General features: G+C 46.4%; 1 protein-coding gene across 2 annotated transcripts in view; it reads right to left on the minus strand.

The window, feature by feature from the left end:
- Positions 1 to 543: 543 nt before the first annotated feature.
- Positions 544 to 23,668, minus strand: part of abch1 (ATP-binding cassette, sub-family H, member 1) — a 64,339-nt gene continuing 41,214 nt past the window's right edge. Inside the window, exons 9-20 of one of the 2 annotated variants that reach the window (XM_029752204.1) lie at positions 22,446 to 22,542; positions 22,015 to 22,183; positions 20,649 to 20,749; positions 16,383 to 16,453; positions 15,992 to 16,041; positions 13,934 to 13,990; positions 13,385 to 13,455; positions 12,740 to 12,828; positions 11,973 to 12,076; positions 2,802 to 2,961; positions 1,724 to 1,828; positions 544 to 935 (exon numbers count right to left, since the gene is read on the minus strand). In XM_029752204.1, coding sequence (XP_029608064.1) covers positions 829 to 935; positions 1,724 to 1,828; positions 2,802 to 2,961; positions 11,973 to 12,076; positions 12,740 to 12,828; positions 13,385 to 13,455; positions 13,934 to 13,990; positions 15,992 to 16,041; positions 16,383 to 16,453; positions 20,649 to 20,749; positions 22,015 to 22,183; positions 22,446 to 22,542 — 1,181 coding nt within the window. In that variant the 3' untranslated portion in view covers positions 544 to 828. The remainder of the gene's footprint in view (positions 936 to 1,723; positions 1,829 to 2,801; positions 2,962 to 11,972; positions 12,077 to 12,739; positions 12,829 to 13,384; positions 13,456 to 13,933; positions 13,991 to 15,991; positions 16,042 to 16,382; positions 16,454 to 20,648; positions 20,750 to 22,014; positions 22,184 to 22,445; positions 22,543 to 23,668) is intronic. The other variant, XM_029752205.1, reaches the window with a different exon arrangement.

A 23,668-nucleotide genomic window follows, 5' to 3' on the forward strand; every position in this document is an offset into this window, starting at 1 on the left:
TGACTCTGTTTGCAAGAGAAGTGACACATTTTCCCTAGTTAAAAGAAATTCATGTTAGCAGGCAATATTAACTAAATATGCAGGTTTAAAAATATATACTTGTGTATTGATTTTAAGAAAGGCATTGATGTTTATGGTTAGGTACACGTTGGAGCAAAGTGTACCTAAGCGATTATATGCAACGCAGGACAGGCTAGATAAACTAGTAATATCATCAACCATGTGTAGTTAACTAGTGATTATGATTGAGTGATTTTTATAAGATAAGTTTAATGCTAGCTAGCAACTTACCTTGGCTTCTTACTGCCCTCGCGTAACAGGCAGGCTCCTTGTGGAGTGCAATGTAAAGCAGGTGGTTAGAGCGTTGGACTAGTTAACCATAAGGTTGCAAGATTGAATCCCCAAGCTGACAAGGTAAAAATCTGTCGTTCTGCCCCTGAACAAGGCAGTTAACCCACCGTTCCTAGGCCGTCATTGAACATAAGAATGTGTTCTTAACTGACTTGCCTAGTTAAATAAAGGTCTAAAAAAAATAAGAATCGGCCAAATCGGCGTCCAAAAATACCGATGTCCGATTGTTATGAAAACTTGAAATCGGCCCTAATTAATTGGCCATTCCGATTAATCAGTCGACCTCTAGTCTGTCTGCAAGAGGAACTCTGGAATACCAGTACTTTCCCCCTTAAAGCACAGTATCCCCCGACACAGACATCCTGAGACTAGGAAGGGTAGTCGTCCCCCCCCCCCCCATTCGAGTCATGTTCCCTGGGTAGGCCTGGGTAGGCCTGGGTAGGCCTGGGTTGGCCTGGGTAGGCCTGGGTAGGCATCTCAGGTCCTCAGCTTAAGGATGACGGTGGCCAGGACGAGGAAGAAAGTGTTCCAGCCCAGGGTGACAGCAAAGCCTCGCCACACCATCATCCTGGAGAGACCCCAGCCTGAGGGAGAGACGTCATCACATGATGTGTGTGTGTGTTGTGTCAGTTTGACATGGAAGCTCAGACAGACAGACAGACAGACAGACAGAGCAGGATATCTCTCCTCCACTAGAAGCCCATGACTAAGTCACGTGTGTCTGTCTGACTACTGGCATTGTGAATCATTTAGAACACTGTCTGACTACTGGCATTGTGAATCATTTAGAACACTGTCTGACTACTGGCATTGTGAATCATTTAGAACACTGTCTGACTACTGGCATTGTGAATCATTTAGAACACTGTCTGACTACTGGCATTGTGAATTATTTAGAACACTGTCTGACTACTGGCATTGTGAATCATTTAGAACACTGTCTGACTACTGGCATTGTGAATCATTTAGAACACTGTCTGACTACTGGCATTGTGAATCATTTAGAACAATGTGTGACTACTGGCATTGTGAATCATTTAGAACACTGTCTGACTACTGGCATTGTGAATCATTTAGAACACTGTCTGACTACTGGCATTGTGAATCATTTAGAACACTGTCTGACTACTGGCATTGTGAATCATTTAGAACAATGTGTGACTACTGGCATTGTGAATCATTTAGAACACTTCGCTGCTGATTCCGGACGAATCAGGTGTCTAAAGTCTCAGGTAACACGTGTGTGTGTGTGTGTGTGTGTGTGTTTAGGGCGACACATAGGGCTGATGCCACAACTCGGTGCAGACAGGATATATGCTTCAATGTACTGTGTTGTGTAACTAATTGCTATTGGATAACGTGTGTGTGTTACCTCTGTACATGATGCATCGTAGGGCTTCAGAAGCGTAGGTTTGGGGCAGGGCCAGACTGATGTAACGTAGTGGATAGGGGATGCACTCCACAGGCCAGATTATACCTGTAGGGAGAGGAGGAAAGAGAGTCTTAGAGAAACAGTCTTAGAGAAAGAGAGAGAGACTTAGAGAAAGAGAGAGTCTGTCAGAGAAAGAGAGAGTCTGTCAGAGAAAGAGTCTGTCAGAGAAAGAGAGTCTGTCAGAGAGAGAGAGTCTTAGAGAAAGAGTTAGGGAAAGAGAGAGTCTGTCAGAGAAAGAGAGAGTCTGTCAGAGAAAGAGAGAGAGTTAGGGAAAGAGAGAGTCTGTCAGGGAAAGAGAGAGTCTGTCAGAGAAAGAGAGAGAGTTAGGGAAAGAGAGAGTCTGTCAGGGAAAGAGAGAGTCTGTCAGAGAAAGAGAGAGTCTGTCAGAGAAAGAGAGAGTCTGTCAGAGATAGAGAGTCTGTCAGAGAAAGAGAGAGTCTGTCAGAGAAAGAGAGAGTCTGTCAGAGAAAGAGAGAGTCTGTCAGAGAAAGAGAGAGTCTGTCAGAGAAAGAGAGAGTCTGTCAGAGAAAGAGTTGTAAGAACTGAACTGGAATTGAACTGAATAACATTTTATTAAACTTCATTGTGAGAACATGTCAGCTAATATTGTAGATTTACAAAGTGACCCCTCCATAAAATACCACTGAGGTGTGTGTGTGTGTGTGTGTGTGTGTGTGTGTGTATGCTAGCGTGCGTCCTTGTGTGTGTGTAAGACCTGAGTTCAAATACTATATAGGGTATTTGAATTACATTCAAAAACATTTAGAAGCATTTAGATATTTTTGATTTGATAAGACAATTAGCTGAAAATACTCAAACACTTTGGTGCATTTAACTGAGGCATTTGAACATAGTATTTGAAAAAACTTGCAAATAGTATTTATAGGAAATCATTTGAAAATACTTTCAAATACTTTCAACAGAAATTGATTCAGGCAACATTATTAAATACACAGAAAATAAGTATTTAAATAACAAATACACATGTATTTGAACCCAGGTTTGGTGTGTGACGTACCACTGACGATGAGGTTGGGGTAGAAGATACCCAGGGCAGCCTGGTTGGCGTTCTGTTCGTCATCGATGGCGGATGAGATGACCAGACCAAAGGAGATGCCAGTCAGACCCTGCAGCACGATCAGAGCTATAACCAATACCAGGCTCCCCTCATTAGGAATCTGGAGGGAGGTGGAGGGGAAGAGGAGGGGGGAGGGGGAGAGGGAGGGAGGGAGGGAGGGAGAGGCGGAGGAGAGGGGTTGGGAGAGGCAGAGGAGGGGGGAGGGAGGGAGGGGGGAGAGGAGGGGGGAGGGAGGGAGGGGGAGAGGCGGAGGAGGGGGGAAAAGATGGGTGGAAGGGGAGAGAGAGAGAGAATATGTTGGAGGGGAGGAGACAGCAAAAAGTGAGAGAAAGCGAAAAAGAGGAGGGATGGTAACAAGAGAGAGGAAGGTGAAAGAGGAGGAATGGTAATAAGAGAGAGGAAGGTGAAAGAGGAGGAATGGTAATAAGAGAGAGGAAGGTGAAAGAGGAGGGATGGTAACAAGAGAGAGGAAGGTGAAAGAGGAGGAATGGTAATAAGAGAGAGGAAGGTGAAAGAGGAGGGATGGTAACAAGAGAGAGGAAGGTGAAAGAGGAGGGATGGTAACAAGAGAGAGGAAGGTGAAAGAGGAGGGATGGTAATAAGAGAGAGGAAGGTGAAAGAGGAGGGATGGTAACAAGAGAGAGGAAGGTGAAAGAGGAGGGATGGTAACAAGAGAGAGGAAGGTGAAAGAGGAGGGATGGTAACAAGAGAGAGGAAGGTGAAAGAGGAGGGATGGTAACAAGAGAGAGGAAGGTGAAAGAGGAGGGATGGTAATAAGAGAGAGGAAGGTGAAAGAGGAGGGATGGTAATAAGAGAGAGGAAGGTGAAAGAGGAGGGATGGTAACAAGAGAGAGGAAGGTGAAAGAGGAGGGATGGTAACAAGAGAGAGGAAGGTGAAAGAGGAGGGATGGTAACAAGAGAGAGGAAGGTGAAAGAGGAGGGATGGTAACAAGAGGAAGGTGAAAGAGGAGGGATGGTAACAAGAGAGAGGAAGGTGAAAGAGGAGGAATGGTAACAAGAGAGAGGAAGGTGAAAGAGGAGGGATGGTAATAAGAGAGAGGAAGGTGAAAGAGGAGGGATGGTAATAAGAGAGAGGAAGGTGAAAGAGGAGGGATGTAACAAGAGAGAGGAAGGTGAAAGAGGAGGGATGTAACAAGAGAGAGGAAGGTGAAAGAGGAGGGATGGTAATAAGAGAGAGGAAGGTGAAAGAGGAGGGATGGTAACAAGAGAGAGGAAGGTGAAAGAGGAGGGATGGTAACAAGAGAGAGGAAGGTGAAAGAGGAGGGATGGTAACAAGAGAGAGGAAGGTGAAAGAGGAGGGATGGTAACAAGAGAGAGGAAGGTGAAAGAGGAGGGATGGTAATAAGAGAGAGGAAGGTGAAAGAGGAGGGATGGTAATAAGAGAGAGGAAGGTGAAAGAGGAGGGATGGTAACAAGAGAGAGGAAGGTGAAAGAGGAGGGATGGTAACAAGAGAGAGGAAGGGTGAAAGAGGAGGGATGGTAACAAGAGAGAGGAAGGTGTGAAAGAGGAGGGATGGTAACAAGAGAGAGAAGGTGAAAGAGGAGGGATGGTAACAAGAGAGAGGAAGGTGAAAGAGGAGGAATGGTAACAAGAGAGAGGAAGGTGAAAGAGGAGGGATGGTAATAAGAGAGAGGAAGGTGAAAGAGGAGGGATGGTAATAAGAGAGAGGAAGGTGAAAGAGGAGGGATGGTAACAAGAGAGAGGAAGGTGAAAGAGGAGGGATGGTAACAAGAGAGAGGAAGGTGAAAGAGGAGGGATGGTAACAAGAGAGAGGAAGGTGAAAGAGGAGGGATGGTAACAAGAGAGAGGAAGGTGAAAGAGGAGGGATGGTAACAAGAGAGAGGAAGGTGAAAGAGGAGGGATGGTAACAAGAGAGAGGAAGGTGAAAGAGGATGGGATGGTAACAAGAGAGGGAAAGGTGAAGAGGAGGGATGGTAACAAGAGAGAGGAAGGTGGAAAGAGGAGGGATGGTAAAAGAGAGAGGAAGGTGAAAGAGGAGGGATGGTAACAAGAGAGAGAGGAAGGTGAAAGAGGAGGGATGGTAACAGAGAGAGAGAGGAAGGTGAAAGAGGAGGGATGGTAACAAAGAGAGAGGAAGTGTGAAAGAGGAGGGATGGTAATAAGAGAGGAAGGTGAAAGAGGAGGATGGTAAAGAGGAGAGGAAGGTGAAAGAGGAGGGATGGTAAACAAGAGAGAGGACGGTGAAAGAGGAGGGATTGGTAACAAGAGAGAGGAAGGTGAAAGAGGAGGGATGGTAACAAGAGAGAGGAAGGTGAATGAAAGGAGGAGGGATTGGTAACAAGAGAGAGGAAGGTGAAAGAGGAGGGATGGTAACAAGAGAGAGGAAGGTGAAAGAGGAGGGATGGTAACAAGAGAGAGGAAGGTGATAAGAGGAGGGATGGTAACAGAGAGAGGAAGGTGAAAAGAGGAGGGCTGGTATACAAGAGAGAGGAAGGTGAAAAGAGGAGGGATGTAACAAGAGAGAGGAAGGTGAAAGAGGAGGTGATGGTAACAAGAGAGAGGAAGGTGAAAGAGGAGGGATGATGGTAACAAGAGAGAGGAAGGTGAAAGAGAGGGATGGATGGTAACAAGAGAGAGGCAGGTGATGAAGAGGAGGAGATGGTAAATAAGAGAGAGGAAGGTGAAAGAGGAGGGATGGTAAAAGAGAGAGAAGGTGAAAGAGGAGGAATGGTAATAAGGAGAGAGGAAAGGTGAAAGAGAGAGGAATGGTAATGGTAAGAGAGAGGAAGGTGAAAGAGGAGGGATGGTAACCAGAGAGAGGAAGGTGGAAAGAGGAGGGATGGGTAACAAGAGAGAGGAAGGTGAAAGAGGAGGGATGGTAACAAGAGAGAGGAAGGTGAAAGAGGAGGGATGGTAACAAGAGAGAGGAGGTGAAAGAGGAGGATGGTAACAAGAGAGAGGAAGGTGAAAGAGGAGGAATGGTAACAAGAGAGAGGAAGGTGAAAGAGGAGGGATGGTAATAAGAGAGAGGAAGGTGAAGAGGAGGGATGGTATAATAAGAGAGAGGAAGGTGAAAGAGGAGGGATGGTAACAAGAGAGAGGAAGGGTGAAAGCGGCTAGGGATGGTTAACAAGAGAGAGGAAGGTGAAGAGGAGGGATGGTAACAAGAGAGAGGAAGGTGAAAGAGGAGGGATGGTAACAAGAGAGAGGAAGGTGAAAGAGGAGGGATGGTAACAAGAGAGAGGAAGGTGAAAGAGGAGGGATGGTAACAAGAGAGAGAAAAGGTGAAAGAGGAGGGATGGTAACAAGAGAGAGGAAGGTGAAAGAGGAGGGATGGTAACAAGAGAGAGGAAGGTGAAAGAGGAGGGATGGTAATAAGAGAGAGGAAGGTGAAAGAGGAGGATGGTAACAAGAGAGAGGAAGGTGAAAGAGGAGGGATGGTAACAAGAGAGAGGAAGGTGAAAGAGGAGGGATGGTAACAAGAGAGAGGAAGGTGAAAGAGGAGGGATGGTAATAAGAGAGAGGAAGGTGAAAGAGGAGGGATGGTAATAAGAGAGAGGAAGGTGAAAGAGGAGGGATGGTAACAAGAGAGAGGAAGGTGAAAGAGGAGGGATGGTAACAAGAGAGAGGAAGGTGAAAGAGGAGGGATGGTAACAAGAGAGAGGAAGGTGAAAGAGGAGGGATGGTAACAAGAGAGAGGAAGGTGAAAGAGGAGGGATGGTAACAAGAGAGAGGAAGGTGAAAGAGGAGGGATGGTAACAAGAGAGAGGAAGGTGAAAGAGGAGGGATGGTAACAAGAGAGAGGAAGGTGAAAGAGGAGGGATGGTAACAAGAGAGAGGAAGGTGAAAGAGGAGGGATGGTAATAAGAGAGAGGAAGGTGAAGAGGAGGGATGGTAACAAGAGAGAGGAAGGTGAAAAAGGAGGGATGGTAACAAGAGAGAGGAAGGTGAAAGAGGAGGTATGGTAACAAGAGAGAGGAAGGTGAAAGAGGAGGGATGGATGGTAACAAGAGAGAGGAAGGTGAAAGAGGAGGGATGGATGGTAACAAGAGAGAGGAAGGTGAAAGAGGAGGGATGGTAACAAGAGAGAGGAAGGTGAAAGAGGAGGGATGGTAACAAGAGAGAGGAAAGGTGAAGAGGAGGAATGGTAATAAGAGAAGAGGATAAGGTGAAAGAGGAGGAATGGTAATAAGAGAGAGGAAGGTGAAAGAGGAGGATGGTAACAAGAGAGAGGAAGGTGAAAGAGGAGGACTGGTACAAGAGAGAGGAAGGTGATGAAAGAGGAGGGATGGTAACAGAGAGAGAAGGTTGATGCAAGAGGAGGGATGGTAAAAGAGAGAGGAGCCTGGTAACAAGAGAGAGGAAGGTGAAGAGGAGGGATGGTAATAAGAGAGAGAAGGTGAAAGAGGAGGGATGGTAACAGAGAGAGGAAGGTGAAAGAGGAGGGATGGTAACAAGAGAGAGGAAGGTGAAAGAGGAGGGATGGTAACAAGAGAGAGGAAGGTGAAAGAGGAGGGATGGTAACAAGAGAGAGGAAGGTGAAAGAGGAGGGATGGGTAACAAGAGAGAGGAAGGTGAAAGAGGAGGGATGGTAATAAGAGAGAGGAAGGTGAAAGAGGAGGGATGGTAATAAGAGAGAGGAAGGTGAAAGAGGAGGGATGGTAACAAGAGAGAGGAAGGTGAAAGAGGAGGGATGGTAACAAGAGAGAGGAAGGTGAAAGAGGAGGGATGGTAACAAGAGAGAGGAAGGTGAAAGAGGAGGGATGGTAACAAGAGAGAGGAAGGTGAAAGAGGAGGGATGGTAACAAGAGAGAGGAAGGTGAAAGAGGAGGGATGGTAATAAGAGAGAGGAAGGTGAAAGAGGAGGGATGGTAACAAGAGAGAGGAAGGTGAAAGAGGAGGGATGGTAACAAGAGAGAGGAAGGTGAAAGAGGAGGGATGGTAATAAGAGAGAGGAAGGTGAAAGAGGAGGGATGGTAACAAGAGAGAGGAAGGTGAAAAGGCAGGGATGGTAACAGATGAGAGGAAGGTGAAAGAGGAGGTATGGTAACAAGAGCGAGGAAGGTGAAAGAGGAGGGATGGCTGGTAACAAGAGAGAGGAGGTGACAGAGGAGGATGGATGGTAACAAGAGAGAGGAAGGTGGAAAGAGGAGGGATGGTAACAAGAGAGAGGAAGGTGAAAGAGGAGGGATGGTAACAAGAGAGAGGAAGGTGAAAGAGGAGGGATGGAACAAGCGAGAGGAAGGTGAAAGAGGAGGGATGGTACAAGAGAGAGGAAGGTGAAAGAGGGAGGATGGTAAACAAGAGAGAGGAAGGTGTGAAAGAGGAGGGATGGTAACAAGAGAGAGGAAGGTGAAAGAGGAGGGATGGTAACAAGAGAGAGGAAGGTGAAAGAGGAGGGATGGTAAACAAGAGAGAGGAAGGTGAAGAGGAGGGATGGTAATAAGAGAGAGGAAGGATGAAAGAGGAGGGATGGTAATAAGAGAGAGGAAGGTGAAAGAGGAGGGATGGTAACAAGAGAGAGGAAGGTGAAAGAGGAGGGATGGTAACAAGAGAGAGGAGGTGAAAGAGGAGGGATGGTAACAAGAGAGAGGAAGGTGAAAGAGGAGGGATGGTAACAAGAGAGAGGAAGGTGAAAGAGGAGGGATGGTAACAAGAGAGAGGAAGGTGAAAGAGGAGGGATGGTAACAAGAGAGAGGAAGGTGAAAGAGGAGGATGGTAATAAGAGAGAGGAAGGTGAAAGAGGAGGGATGGTAACAAGAGAGAGGAAGGTGAAAGAGGAGGGATGGTAACAAGAGAGAGGAAGGTGAAAGAGGAGGATGGTAACAGAGAGAGGAAGGTGAAAGAGGAGGGATGGTAACAAGAGAGAGGAAGGTGAAAGAGGAGGGATGGTAATAAGAGAGAGGAAGGTTGAAAGAGGAGGGATGGTAATAAGAGAGAGGAAGGTGAAAGAGGAGGGATGGTAACAAGAGAGAGGAAGGTGACATTTGAAAGAGGAGGGATGGTAATCAAGAGAGAGGAAGGTGCAAGAGGACGGGATGGTACAAGAGGCGGGAGGAAGGTGAAAGAGGGAGGGATGGTTAACACAGAGAGAGAAGGGTGAAAGAGGAAGGGATGGTAACAAGAGAGAGGAAGGTGAAAGAGGCGGGATGGTAACAAGAGAGAGGGAGGGTGTGAAAGAGGGGAAGGGAAAGAGGAGGATTGGTAACCAAGAGGAGGGAAGGTGAACAGAGGAGGATGGTAACAAGAGAGAGGAAGGTGAAGAGGAGGATGGTAACAAGAGAGAGGACAGGTGAAAGAGGAGGGATGGTAACAAGAGAGAGAAGGTGAAAGAGGTAGTATGGTAATAAGAGAGAGAGGAAGGTTGAAAGAGGAGGATGGTAATAAGAGAGAGGAAGGTGAAAGAGGAGGGCTGGTAACAAGAGAGAGGAGGTGAAAGAGGAGGGATGGTAACAAGAGAGAGGAGGTGAAAAGAGGAGGGATGGTAAGGTTCAAGAGAGAGGAAGGTGAAAGAGGAGGGATGGTAACAAGAGAGAGGAAGGTGAAAGAGGAGGGATGGTAACAAGAGAGAGGAAGGTGAAAGAGGAGGGATGGTAACAAGAGAGAGGAAGGTGTGAAAAGAGGGAAGGGATGATGGTTAACAAGAGAGAGGAAGGTGAAAGAGGAGGATGGTAACAAGAGAGAGGAAGGTGAAAGAGGAGGGATGGTAATAAGAGAGAGGAAGGTGAAAGAGGAGGGATGGTAACAAGAGAGAGGAAGGTGAAAAAGGAGGGATGGTAACAAGAGAGAGGAAGGTGAAAGAGGAGGATGGTAACAAGAGCGGGAAGGTGAAGAGGGAGATGGATTGGTAACAAGAGAGAGAAGGTGAAAGAGGAGGGATGGATGGTAACAAGAGAGAGGAAGGTGAAAGAGAGGAGGATGGTAACAGAGAGAGGAAGGTGAAAGAGGAGGGATGGTAACAAGAGAGAGGAAGGTGAAAGAGGAGGGATGGTACAAGAGAGAGGAAGGTGAAAGAGGAGGGATGGTAACAAGAGAGAGGAAGGTGAAAGAGGAGGGATGGTAACAAGAGAGAGGAAGGTGAAAGAGGAGGGATGGTAACAAGAGAGAGGAAGGTGAAAGAGGAGGGATGGTAACAAGAGAGAGGAAGGTGAAAGAGGAGGGATGGTAACAAGAGAGAGGAAGGTGAAAGAGCATGTCATGTTATTCAGTGATATAGTGTCTGTTACATAAGGCCCTGACTCTTTCTATTGTCACAATACAGAGGCCTGTGTGTGTCTGTCTGTCTGTCTATCCATCTCCACTGACAACATGTAAAAATAGACTGCAGGGAGAGAGCACATGGCTGCTCGGTTGCCACAGCAATCAAAGGCTGTTGTCGTGGTGATTCCGTAGTGATCCTTAGATATGATGGACTCAGGTACCGGCAAGAATAGGACCACACACACACACACACAGACACACAGACACACACACACACACACACACACACACACACACACACACACACACACACACACACACACGTGCCTATTGAGTCTAATGTTTCTATTCATCCACTGTCCTCAGGTTGACCTGTCCAGACCTGGGGTCAAATACGATTTCAAATCTTTCACATACTTTTACTTTCATTTTTCTAACACACACTGTTGAAGAAACATTTTTAAATGTAATTACGCTGCCAGATTATATTGAGGTTTATGGTAAAAATAATACAACATCCAGGGTAGAGGAGTAAAGAATGTGCCTATTTAAAAGCTATAAATTATTGCAACGTTATATAAAAAAAAATAAAGTATCTCTCATGCTATAAAGGAGAAGTGTGACATTGATCCTTAAAACGACATGGGTGTATATCACTCATTTTTAAATAAAACACATGGATGTGGAAAATGCAGAATGTCCCTTTAATATTTGACTAATTAAACTTGACCTGCTTCCCCTTTCCTGAACTATTTCTCAACTTACAGTATCAGTGCAGTAATATCACCAAGCGACCACTAGATGGAGGTGTAGGACCACTACATAGTAGTGCAGTAATATCACCAAGCGACCACTAGATGGAGGTGTAGGACCACTACATAAGGTAGTGCAGTAATATCACCAAGCGACCACTAGATGGAGGTGTAGGACCACTACATAAGGTAGTGCAGCAATATCACCAAGCGACCACTAGATGGAGGTGTAGGACCACTACATAAGGTAGTGCAGTAATATCACCAGGCGACCACTAGATGGAGGTGTAGGACCACTACATAAGGTAGTGCAGTAATATCACCAAGCGACCACTAGATGGAGGTGTAGGACCACTACATAGTAGTGCAGTAATATCACCAAGCGACCACTAGATGGAGGTGTAGGACCACTACATAAGGTAGTGCAGTAATATCACCAAGCGACCACTAGATGGAGGTGTAGGACCACTACATAAGGTAGTGCAGCAATATCACCAAGCGACCACTAGATGGAGGTGTAGGACCACTACATAAGGTAGTGCAGTAATATCACCAAGCGACCACTAGATGGAGGTGTAGGACCACTACATAAGGTAGTGCAGTAATATCACCAAGCGACCACTAGATGGAGGTGTAGGACCACTACATAAGGTAGTGCAGTAATATCACCAAGCGACCACTAGATGGAGGTGTAGGACCACTACATAAGGTAGTGCAGTACTGTACAATGTAGTATTGTAGTAGTCAAGCCAGAACTCACATCTCTGTGTGACTATCACCCATATTCCCTAACACTCCACAATATATACATCTCCACAGTCACACCGTGCTGCTCAGTGTGTACAACACAATATATACATCTCCACAGTCACAGTGCTGCTCAGTGTGTACAACACAATATATACATCTCCACAGTCACAGTGCTGCTCAGTGTGTACAACACAATATATACATCTCCACAGTCACACCCTGCTGCTCAGTGTGTGTACAACACCAGTGGAACAGGGATGTGAACATGAGACAGGGATGTTCAATCATTCAGGAGTCATGATAAGCCTTGCTGATGAGGACGGATGGAGGCTGCTGTGTGTGTGTGTGTGTGTGTGTGTGTGTGTGTGTGTGTGTGTGTGTGTGTGTGTGTGTATGTGTGTGTGTATGTGTGTGTGTGTGTGTTACCTTGAAGACGAGCAGCATTAAGAGCAGTAGTAGAATGACCTGGATGCTGATGACAAACAGCTGGGAGATGAGATGGGCCAACACGGTCTCCAACGAACTAACACCTGGAGAGAGAGAGAGAGAGAGAGAGAGAGGAGACAGGGAGAGAGTGAAATAGAGGAGAGGAGAAAGGGAGGGAGAGAGAGAGAACGAAGGAGAGAGTAAAATAGAGGAGAGAGGAGAAAGGGAGGGAGGGAGAGAATGAAGGAGAGAGTGAAATAGAGGAGAGAGGAGAAAGGGAGGGAGGGAGAGAGAGGGAGAGAACAGTGGGACAGGAGAAAAGGAAGAGTAAGGTGGGGAGATCATTTAATGTTCTGACAAACCGGCCCACTGTGATTTAACCAGATGTTCTGATTATTGGTCAGGATGATCCACCTCCCCCTAGTGGTCTGTACTGGTCACTACATAGATAATGACCACAAACTGTCAATGCATCACAAATGGAACCATATTCCCTATATCCAAGCCAGTTCCACTGTGTTTTGTCATTGTTCCCCTCTAATGAGGGACTGGTTTAGACCTGGGACACCAGGTGGGTGATATTAATGATCAGGTAGAACAGACAACCAGCAGGGTTATATAGTGCACTACTTGTGACCGGTGCGCTATATAGAGAACAGGGTGGCATTGGGGACACTTGGGCCCTCGTCAACAGTAGTGCAATAAATAGGATATAGGGTGCCATTTGGAACAGAATGTTATCCACTTAATGAACTTTGACCTCTTACCTGCAACCCAGCACCTGTCCATTAGACCCTCCTTCCTCTCTATCACGAAGGACAGAGCTGTCAAGCCCACTGCCAAGTAGAAAGTGATGCTGTGTAGAGAGAGGGGAGAATGAGGGAGAAGGGAGGATGAGAGAGAGAAAGGAGGGTGAGAGGGAGGAGGGGGAGAAAGAGCAGAAGGGAGGGGGAGAGAGAGAAGGGAGGGGGAGAGAGAGAAGGGAGAGGGGAGAGAGAGAAGGGAGGGGAAGAGAGAAGGGAGGAGGGGAGAGAGAAGGGAGGGGGAGAGAGAGAAGGGAGGGGGGGGGAGAGAGAAGGGAGGGGGGAGAGAGAAGGGAGAGGGGAGAGAGAAGGGAGGAGGGGAGAGAGAAGGGTGGGGGAGAGAGAGAAGGGAGGGGGAGAGAGAGAAGGGAGGGGAAGAGAGAAGGGAGGGGAGGAGAGAAGGTAGGGGAGGAGGGGAGAGAGAAGGTAGGGGAGGAGGGGAGAGAGAAGGGTGGGGGAGAGAGAGAAGGGAGAGAGAGAAGGGAGGGGAAGAGAGAAGGAATGGGGAAATCGGAGAGACAAGGAAAGGAGGAAAAGAGAGGATAAAGAGAGAACTACAGCTTTGTCTCAGTAAAGCTGACTAGGTTCAGACGTGGACTGAATCTGTACCTCAGAACGGCTCCTGGTGTCACAAACGTGGTGAAGTCTGAGTTCATGCTGCCATAGATGGGCTCCTCAAACTGGAAAGAGAAACGGGACAAAGAGAAATAGTCAGTTGAATATTTTCCTCCCAGTACACCGTGCATCTGTGTATTCATCAGGGACCAGTGGAATGGACCACGGTTATACATTCAATAATGCAGGCTACATCACAGTCCTTCAGAAGGAATAGGTGCGACTCTCGCTCACAATAAAAAACTTCATACTTCAACCAATTTCAGTTAAAATCATGACGTTTCGGCCCTCGTCAGAATCAATGGTCTTGGCAAGACAACAACATGTTGCGATAGCATAAGGGAGCCAGGTTAGCATCAAGGCTAGTGGATGTGGATGGCAAAATACTAGCGATCCCCAAATAGCACACCATCCCCAAATAGCACCCTATTCCCCACATAGTACCCTATTCCCCACATAGTGCACTACTTTGACCAGAGCCTTATGGGAATAGGGTGCCTTTAAGGGTGCAATCAGGGTTTAAAGGGGTTATTGTTGTCCTACCTTGACAGGAAGAGAGACCAGGTAAGACATGCTCCCCATCTTATACTGGATGAAGTCCTGAGGAGGGAACAGACTGTTTCACTTCACTGCTGGATGTATCTTTATCAACAGCTGGGCTGCATCTCAACAGTCTGAACAAGCTACATCAAGAGCTGGGCTGCATCTCAACAGTCTGAACAAGCTACATCAAGAGCTGGGCTGCATCTCAACAGTCTGAACAAGCTACTTCAACAGCTGGGCTGCATCTCAACAGTCTGAACAAGCTACATCAAGAGCTGGGCTGCATCTCAACAGTCTGAACAAGCTACATCAAGAGCTGGGCTGCATCTCAACAGTCTGAACAAGCTACTTCAACAGATGCGCTGCATCTCAACAGTCTGAACTGGCTACATCAACAGCTGGGCTGCATCTCAACAGTCTGAACAAGCTACATCAACAGCTGGGCTGCATCTCAACAGTCGGAACAAGCTACTTCAACAGCTGGGCTGCATCTCAACAGTCTGAACAAGCTACTTCAACAGCTGGGCTGCATCTCAACAGTCTGAACAAGCTACTTCAACAGCTGGGCTGCATCTCAACAGTCTGAACAAGCTACATCAACAGCTGGGCTGCATCTCAACAGTCTGAACAAGCTACTTCAACAGCTGGGCTGCATCTCAACAGTCTGAACAAGCTACTTCAACAGCTGGGCTGCATCTCAACAGTCTGAACAAGCTACATCAAGAGCTGGGCTGCATCTCAACAGTCTGAACAAGCTACATCAAGAGCTGGGCTGCATCTCAACAGTCTGAACAAGCTACTTCAACAGATGCGCTGCATCTCAACAGTCTGAACTGGCTACATCAACAGCTGGGCTGCATCTCAACAGTCTGAACAAGCTACATCAACAGCTGGGCTGCATCTCAACAGTCTGAACAAGCTACTTCAACAGCTGGGCTGCATCTCAACAGTCTGAACAAGCTACTTCAACAGCTGGGCTGCATCTCAACAGTCTGAACAAGCTACTTCAACAGCTGGGCTGCATCTCAACAGTCTGAACAAGCTACTTCAACAGCTGGGCTGCATCTCAACAGTCTGAACAAGCTACTTCAACAGCTGGGCTGCATCTCAACAGTCTGAACAAGCTACTTCAACAGCTGGGCTGCATCTCAACAGTCTGAACAAGCTACTTCAACAGCTGGGCTGCATCTCAACAGTCTGAACAAGCTACTTCAACAGCTGGGCTGCATCTCAACAGTCTGAACAAGCTACTTCAACAGCTGGGCTGCATCTCAACAGTCTGAACAAGCTACTTCAACAGCTGGGCTGCATCTCAACAGTCTGAACAAGCTACTTCAACAGCTGGGCTGCATCTCAACAGTCTGAACAAGCTACTTCAACAGCTGGGCTGCATCTCAACAGTCTGAACAAGCTACTTCAACAGCTGGGCTGCATCTCAACAGTCTGAACAAGCTACTTCAACAGCTGGGCTGCATCTCAACAGTCTGAACAAGCTACTTCAACAGCTGGGCTGCATCTCAACAGTCTGAACAAGCTACTTCAACAGCTGGGCTGCATCTCAACAGTCTGAACAAGCTACTTCAACAGCTGGGCTGCATCTCAACAGTCTGAACAAGCTACTTCAACAGCTGGGCTGCATCTCAACAGTCTGAACAAGCTACTTCAACAGCTGGGCTGCATCTCAACAGTCTGAACAAGCTACTTCAACAGCTGGGCTGCATCTCAACAGTCTGAACAAGCGACTTCCTCACCTCGTCACGTTTCATTAATCTGCACTGATGTAAAAAGAAGTGGGCAGGTTGAAAGCGTTTCCAGCAGGCCTTGATTTGCCATGCTACTTTGATCCATGGTGTTTTTAGATCAGTCCAGATGAGGAGAAGAGACGCAGAGAGAAAGACCCTGCTGCCATGCAGTCAGTGTGTATTACACTAGATAAAGATATCATCTATCGAAGGTTTTGAAAGCCAGACGGCGCCATTAAACAATAAGGCTACGTTCCCATTGAAAAAAGAGCAGGTAGATCTGCAGGGAGGAAACAACAGGGAACTCTGGTTGTACCTCCAAGGCATCTGCAAGTTTCTTCTGCAGCATCATGGCGATCTGTTGATCTGGTGACAAAACACACTACGAGGTCAAAACAATGGCATCATTATCAAGTCTATTATCACTTGAAAAAACGCTTTTGATTGATCAATTTAATAAACATAAAAAAACGTCTCAAGATCAATCATCATTAAAATGCCTTTTCTAATCTCCATCATTTGGGAGATAAACCATCATTCAGAAGACCCACAGTTACACTACCACCTAGTGATCATTTTCACAGACAACATATCTATTCCATTGTATTGTATTCTACCAGTATTCTGTTCTAATTCTACTCTGGTGTCTCTGAGGGTGAATTCTTTCACACGTCGTCATGCCAACAGACTGCGGAGTGAGAGCTTACTGGTCAGGTCCAACCAGACGTGCACCGACCCTCCATCCACTACCTCCTTAGAGACCTGACGCTGGATCACCCTGTATAATACAACACACACCACAGAACAGACATGATACAGTAAAGATCCTGTATAATACAACACACACCACAGAACAGACATGATACAGTAAGGATCCTGTATAATACAACACACACCACAGAACAGACATGATACAGTAAGGATCCTGTATAATACAACACACACCACAGAACAGAGACATGATACAGTAAGGATCCTGTATAATACAACACACACCACAGAACAGACATGATACAGTAAGGATCCTGTATAATACAACACACACCACAGAACAGACATGATACAGTAAAGATCCTGTATAATACAACACACACCACAGAACAGACATGATACAGTAAGGATCCTGTATAATACAACACACACCACAGAACAGACATGATACAGTAAGGATCCTGTATAATACAACACACACCACAGAACAGAGACATGATACAGTAAGGATCCTGTATAATACAACACACACCACAGAACAGACATGATACAGTAAGGATCCTGTATAATACAACACACACCACAGAACAGACATGATACAGTAAGGATCCTGTATAATACAACACACACCACAGAACAGAGACATGATACAGTAAGGATCCTGTATAATACAACACACACCACAGAACAGACATGATACAGTAAAGATCCTGTATAATACAACACACACCACAGAACAGACATGATACAGTAAGGATCCTGTATAATACAACACACACCACAGAACAGACATGATACAGTAAGGATCCTGTATAATACAACACACACCACAGAACAGAGACATGATACAGTAAGGATCCTGTATAATACAACACACACCACAGAACAGACATGATACAGTAAGGATCCTGTATAATACAACACACACCACAGAACAGACATGATACAGTAAGGATCCTGTATAATACAACACACACCACAGAACAGAGACATGATACAGTAAGGATCCTGTATAATACAACACACACCACAGAACAGAGACATGATACAGTAAGGATCCTGTATAATACAACACACACCACAGAACAGACATGATACAGTAAGGATCCTGTATAATACAACACACACCACAGAACAGACATGATACAGTAAGGATCCTGTATAATACAACACACACCACAGAACAGACATGATACAGTAAGGATCCTGTATAATACAACACACACCACAGAACAGACATGATACAGTAAGGATCCTGTATAATACAACACACACCACAGAACAGACATGATACAGTAAGGATCCTGTATAATACAACACACACCACAGAACAGACATGATACAGTAAGGATCCTGTATAATACAACACACACCACAGAACAGACATGATACAGTAAGGATCCTGTATAATACAACACACACCACAGAACAGACATGATACAGTAAGGATCCTGTATAATACAACACACACCACAGAACAGAGACATGATACAGTAAGGATCCTGTATAATACAACACACACATGAGTACTTTATTGCTTGGCAACATTACATGCCTTCCTGGAATACAGAGCATTGGGAATGTATTCAGACCCCTTCTCTTTTTCCACATTTTGTTACGTTACAGCCTTATTGTAAAATGGATTCAATATTTTTTCCCCCACTTATCAATCTACTCACAATACCCCATAATGACAAAGCAAAAACAAACATTGTTGCCAACATTACAAGTCAATAGCTCGGTTTACATCCAATTGGCGACAGATCTTCATGTGAATAATAATAAAATACGCATTACATTAATATTTCCCACAAGTGGTGTGATTCCACCAAACGGACTTGTTGTGGATGAAAGTCAGTCCATGATGACATAGTTGTCATGTATAGAAATAAAATCAAAGGTTCAATGTGTTTCCATCGCGTTTTCACCTCTACAGATAGTTTTGTCACAGTAACGGTTCAGTTAAACGGCAAATGTGTCTACTCTGGTCATGGCAGGTGTGTCTACTCTGGTCATGGCAGGTGTGTCTACTCTGGTCATGGCAGGTGTGTCTACTCTGGTCATGGCAGGTGTGTCTACTCTGGTCATGGCAGGTGTGTCTACTCTGGTCATGGCAGGTGTGTCTACTCTGGTCATGGCAGGTGTGTCTACTCTGGTCATGGCAGGTGTGTCTACTCTGGTCATGGCAGGTGTGTCTACTCTGGTCATGGCAGGTGTGTCTACTCTGGTCATGGCAGGTGTGTCTACTCTGGTCATGGCAGGTGTGTCTACTCTGGTCATGGCAGGTGTGTCTACTCTGGTCATGGCAGGTGTGTCTAATCTGGTCATGCCAGGTGTGTCTACTCTGGTCATGCCAGGTGTGTCTACTCTGGTCATGGCAGGTGTGTCTACTCTGGTCATGGCAGGTGTGTCTACACTGGTCATGGCAGGTGTGTCTACTCTGGTCATGGCAGGTGTGTCTACTCTGGTCATGGCAGGTGTGTCTACTCTGGTCATGGCAGGTGTGTCTACTCTGGTCATGGCAGGTGTGTCTACTCTGGTCATGGCAGGTGTGTCTACTCTGGTCATGGCAGGTGTGTCTACTCTGGTCATGCCAGGTGTGTCTACTCTGGTCATGGCAGGTGTGTCTACTCTGGTCATGGCAGGTGTGTCTACTCTGGTCATGGCAGGTGTGTCTACTCTGGTCATGGCAGGTGTGTCTACTCTGGTCATGGCAGGTGTGCTCTAGCCAACAGCTCACAGATACAGTGCGGGTAGGCTGTGTGGGTAGTCTGTGCTGGGAGGCTGTGCGGGTAGGCTGTGTGGGTAGGCTATGCAGGTAGGCTGTGTGGGTAGGCTGTGCATGTAGGCTGTGCGGGTAGGCTGTGTGGGTAGGCTGTGCGGGTAGGCTGTGTGGGTAGGCCGTGCGGGTAGGCTGTGCATGTAGGCTGTGCGGGTAGTATGTGCATGTAGGCTGTGCGGGTAGGCTGTGCGGGTAGGCTGTGCGGGTAAGCTGTGCGGGTAGGCTGTGTGGGAAGAATGTGCGGGTAGGCAATGCAGGTAGGCTGTGCGGGTAGGCTGTGCGGGTAGGCTGGGTGGGTAGGCTGTGCGGGTAGGCTGTGTGGGTAGGCTGTGTGGGTAGGCTCGTCTACAGGATGAGATTATTATGGATAGAAGCAAGAATATTTTTATTTGTCAAACGGCAATTAAGCATCATGTTACCAGAATAAAACCCTCAATATGTATTGTAAAGGAGCATCAAGCTCATCACCGTGCTCTTTCACCATCCTGTGAAGTTCATCACAACATGTTTCATCTGTAGTCTAATAAACTGCATGGTTTCCTGAGTCGTAGTGGGAGGACCACACAACATGATTCATCTGTAGTCTAATAAACTGCACGGTTTCCTGAGTCGTAGTGGGAGGACCACACAACATGTTTCATCTGTAGTCTAATAAACTGCATGGTTTCCTGAGTCGTAGTGGGAGGACCACACAACATGTTTCATCTGTAGTCTAATAAACTGCATGCTTTCCTGAGTCATGTCATCGCGTGACTTCAAGTTGACTTCGACATGATGGTTATTATATCAATATTTATGCATTTTACAGACACAAAAAGATCCCACCATGTCGAATGAACAAATGATCTGTCTGCTAACTGTTTCCATCACAACTGTCATGATTAAAAATATATATATGTATATATATACGGTATGACCTGTGGATGGAAACGGTATGTAAACGGTATGACCTGTGGATGGAAACGGTATGTAAACGGTATGACCTGTGGATGGAAACGGTATGTAAACGGTATGACCTGTGGATGGAAACGGTATGTAAACGGTATGACCTGTGGATGGAAAAGGTATGTAAACGGTATGACCTGTGGATGGAAACGGTATGTAAACGGTATGACCTGTGGATGGAAACGGTATGTAAACGGTATGACCTGTGGATGTAAACGGTATGTAAACGGTATGACCTGTGGATGGAAACGGTATGGAAACGGTATGACCTGTGGATAGAAACCTGGTTATTGACAGAGTTTTAGAGTGAAGGGGAGAAGAGAACAGAACAGAAGAGAAGAGAACAGAAGAGGAGAACAGAAGAGAAGAGAGGAGAACAGAAGAGAACAGAAGAGAGGAGAACAGAAGAGAAGAGAGGAGAACAGAAGAGCAGAGAAGAGAGGAGAACATAACAGAACAGAAGAGAAGAGAGGAGAACAGAAGAGAAGAGAGAAGATGAGACTAGACAAGAGACAGGTCCAGAGGTAGGACTCACCTCTTGGTCAGGTAGCTGGTAAAATTCTTTCCAAACCCGATGACGGCCCAGTACTCTCCGTTATAAGCCCCTGCAAAAGCCTCAGCATGGGACAGGTTCACCTAGGGCAGGGAGGGACAGGGGACACCCTGAGTGACTATAGCTAGGTCTTAAATTACACCCTATTCCTCCATCTAGTGGACTACTTCCCAGTGAGCACAGTCCAATGCCTTTGTCCATTGATGTTGAAAAGACGTTGAAATTTGGTCCGTCCGCCCTGGCTTTGATTTCAACGACCACAGACAACGTTTTCTGGTCACCTCTGTACCGGCCTTCATTTCAACATCCAAAGACATCCGGTCCAGCCTCAATTTGGTCCCAAAAATGTGTACTGTACAGCACTGCACTGTACTCTACTGTACTGTCCAAACTTGTGAAACAGACATTATGATTGGTTAAGATTTGGTTCCGGTTCAGACCAACCTAATGTGGTCTTTATTTGGGGGCGGAGCTCATTAGAATAATATTCATTTTCAGATTTACATTTTGTTAATTTAGCAGACGCTCTTATCCAGAGAGACTTTCAGTCAGAGCATTCAACTAAGGTAGATGAACAATCACATATCACAGTCAAAGCAAGAAAAAAAAAGAAAAAATCAAGACGAATGTATTCATAAAATGCACCTTGTTATAAACAAAGTTTTTATTTTTTTTAAAGTCCTAAAGAGATTTACACGGTTATCAAAACGTCACGCCAGGGTAAGCCTACACGAAACACAGCCCCTATTTTAAGTGTTTCTAAAATCCACTATGGTAATAAATGAATGGTGAAAAAATGATTGGAACCAATTCCCTGTTTGACAGCTAGGTTTTATGGGTATTATGACTCATAATGTGGTACTCTATATGTCTTTTAGACATAATTATGCTCACTGGATTTTGACCAGGAGGACAGTGTGGTAGATACTCAAACTGTTTCGCCGTACTGTAATAACAAAACACACAATTCCTTTTAAAGGTGAATTATGGAGTTAGCTCTGAAAGTGCTTCTGCTTGGCTTATTTCTGTAGACACACAGCACATGAACGTATTTTTAGATTAATAAAGAGCAGTGCAGAAGTGAAACCAGCTACCTAGAGGTAAACAGGTAGTGAGTGTAGAGTGTAACTCTTGTTACTTCCTCTTTTAGGTCATGCCCCTCCTCCACAACAAACTCTGTCTCACCCCATAATACCGAACAAACAGACATTTAGTTTGCCTCCAGACTGAAACAGGGAGGGACAACCTGAACTTGTCCAATAAGAAACGCTTGTTTTTCCTTTTCCGTGGCAAAACGCTTTGCTACGGTATGCACTAATGAATGCCACCCAGTTGATTGGTCCAGTACCTGTTGCACGCTGGAGTTGTCCAGGAAGGAGAGCAGGGATTGGCTGAAGGAGCTGGAGGAGGTCTCATTGTTGACCACAGCCACCTGTATTCCTTTGGGGTCTCCTCCGATACACAGACACATCAGAGAGATCTGGATGACTGGCAGCAGGAACTGGAAACACATGGACCTGGACAGATACCAGACACTGGGTCAAATACTATTGGAAATCTTTCATGCTCATTCTACTACTACTCTTCGTCATCATCCTCTGCCTCCTCCTCTTCATCATCATCCTCATTATCATCCTCACCACCACGATCATTATAATCGTTATCATCCTCATAAACACCATCACCCTTCATCACCCCACCACCACCACCATCACCACCCTTCATCATCACCACCACTACCAAAATCACTACTATTACCACCACCATCATCATCCTCACCCGGGCATTCTCTTCATCCGCACCATGGTCTTGATCATCAGAGCTGCGATGTTCCTCCACTTTGGCATCACATGCTTGACTCGTACCTTCCAGTCCGCTACACACACACACACACACACACACACACACACACACACACACACACACACACACACACACACACACACACACACACACACACACAGTTTTAGCTGCAATGTTCAGCAATGTTCGTCTGCAGTATAGTGTCCATACAACCCTACATTTACCTGAGTATATACAGTGTAGTGTCCATACAACCCTACATTTACCTGAGTATATACAGTATAGTGTCCATACAACCCTACATTTACCTGAGTATATACAGTATAGTGTCCATACAACCCTACATTTACCTGAGTATATACAGTGTAGTGTCCATACAACCCTACATTTACCTAAGTATATTGTGGCGTACAGCAGGTCAGCCACCAGGGGGAGACTCGTCGAGGCCTGGTAACAGATGGAGTGTAAATCACGAGGCGATGGCTCCATCTGCTGGACGTGCCAGGTCTCGACGGGCTCCCCAGCCATGACTAATTGGGAGTCGGAGGGGGCGCTGGAACCCGATCCCCCTAGGGAACCCCTGGAGGAGGAGCTCATCCTCCCCCTCATCGGTTTCGAGGGGCCAGTAGAGACCCCCGCTGGGGGCCAACTGAGTGGACAATTCGGGACGGCCCAGTGGGAGGATCCGAACTTGAAAGCTGCCGCCGCCCAAGTGATAGCGGTGGATGGACAGCTACTTCCGGGGGTGAGTGACTGGCGATACCCCTATTTCCAAATTAAGAATAACTTTTTGTATCAAGTGTCGCACAAACAGGGGGAACGTCGAGAGGTATTGTTGCTGCCCCGACGGTACGTAGGAACCGTTCTGCAGCTGGCCCACACCCACCTGTTGGGGGCGCACCTGGGAATGGAGAAGACCCGGGAACGGATTGCCGCCCGGTTCCACTGGCCTGGGATGAGGAGGGCCGTGGAAGACTATTGTCGCAGCTGCCCAGAGTGTCTACTCACTGCCCCGAAAGCACCCTTCCGAAACCCTCTGGTCCCCTGCCAATAATCGGGGTGCCCTTTAAACGCATCGCCATGGACATAGTGGGACCCCTGGTAAAGACTGCTCAAACAGATGCTGCGGAAGGTCATCGAGCAGGATGGGAAGAACTGGGACCAGCTACTACCCCACCTAATGTTCTCAATCCGAGAAG

This window comes from Salmo trutta, chromosome 5 (assembly GCF_901001165.1).
Source record: "Salmo trutta chromosome 5, fSalTru1.1, whole genome shotgun sequence".
NCBI classification, from domain to species: domain Eukaryota; kingdom Metazoa; phylum Chordata; class Actinopteri; order Salmoniformes; family Salmonidae; genus Salmo; species Salmo trutta.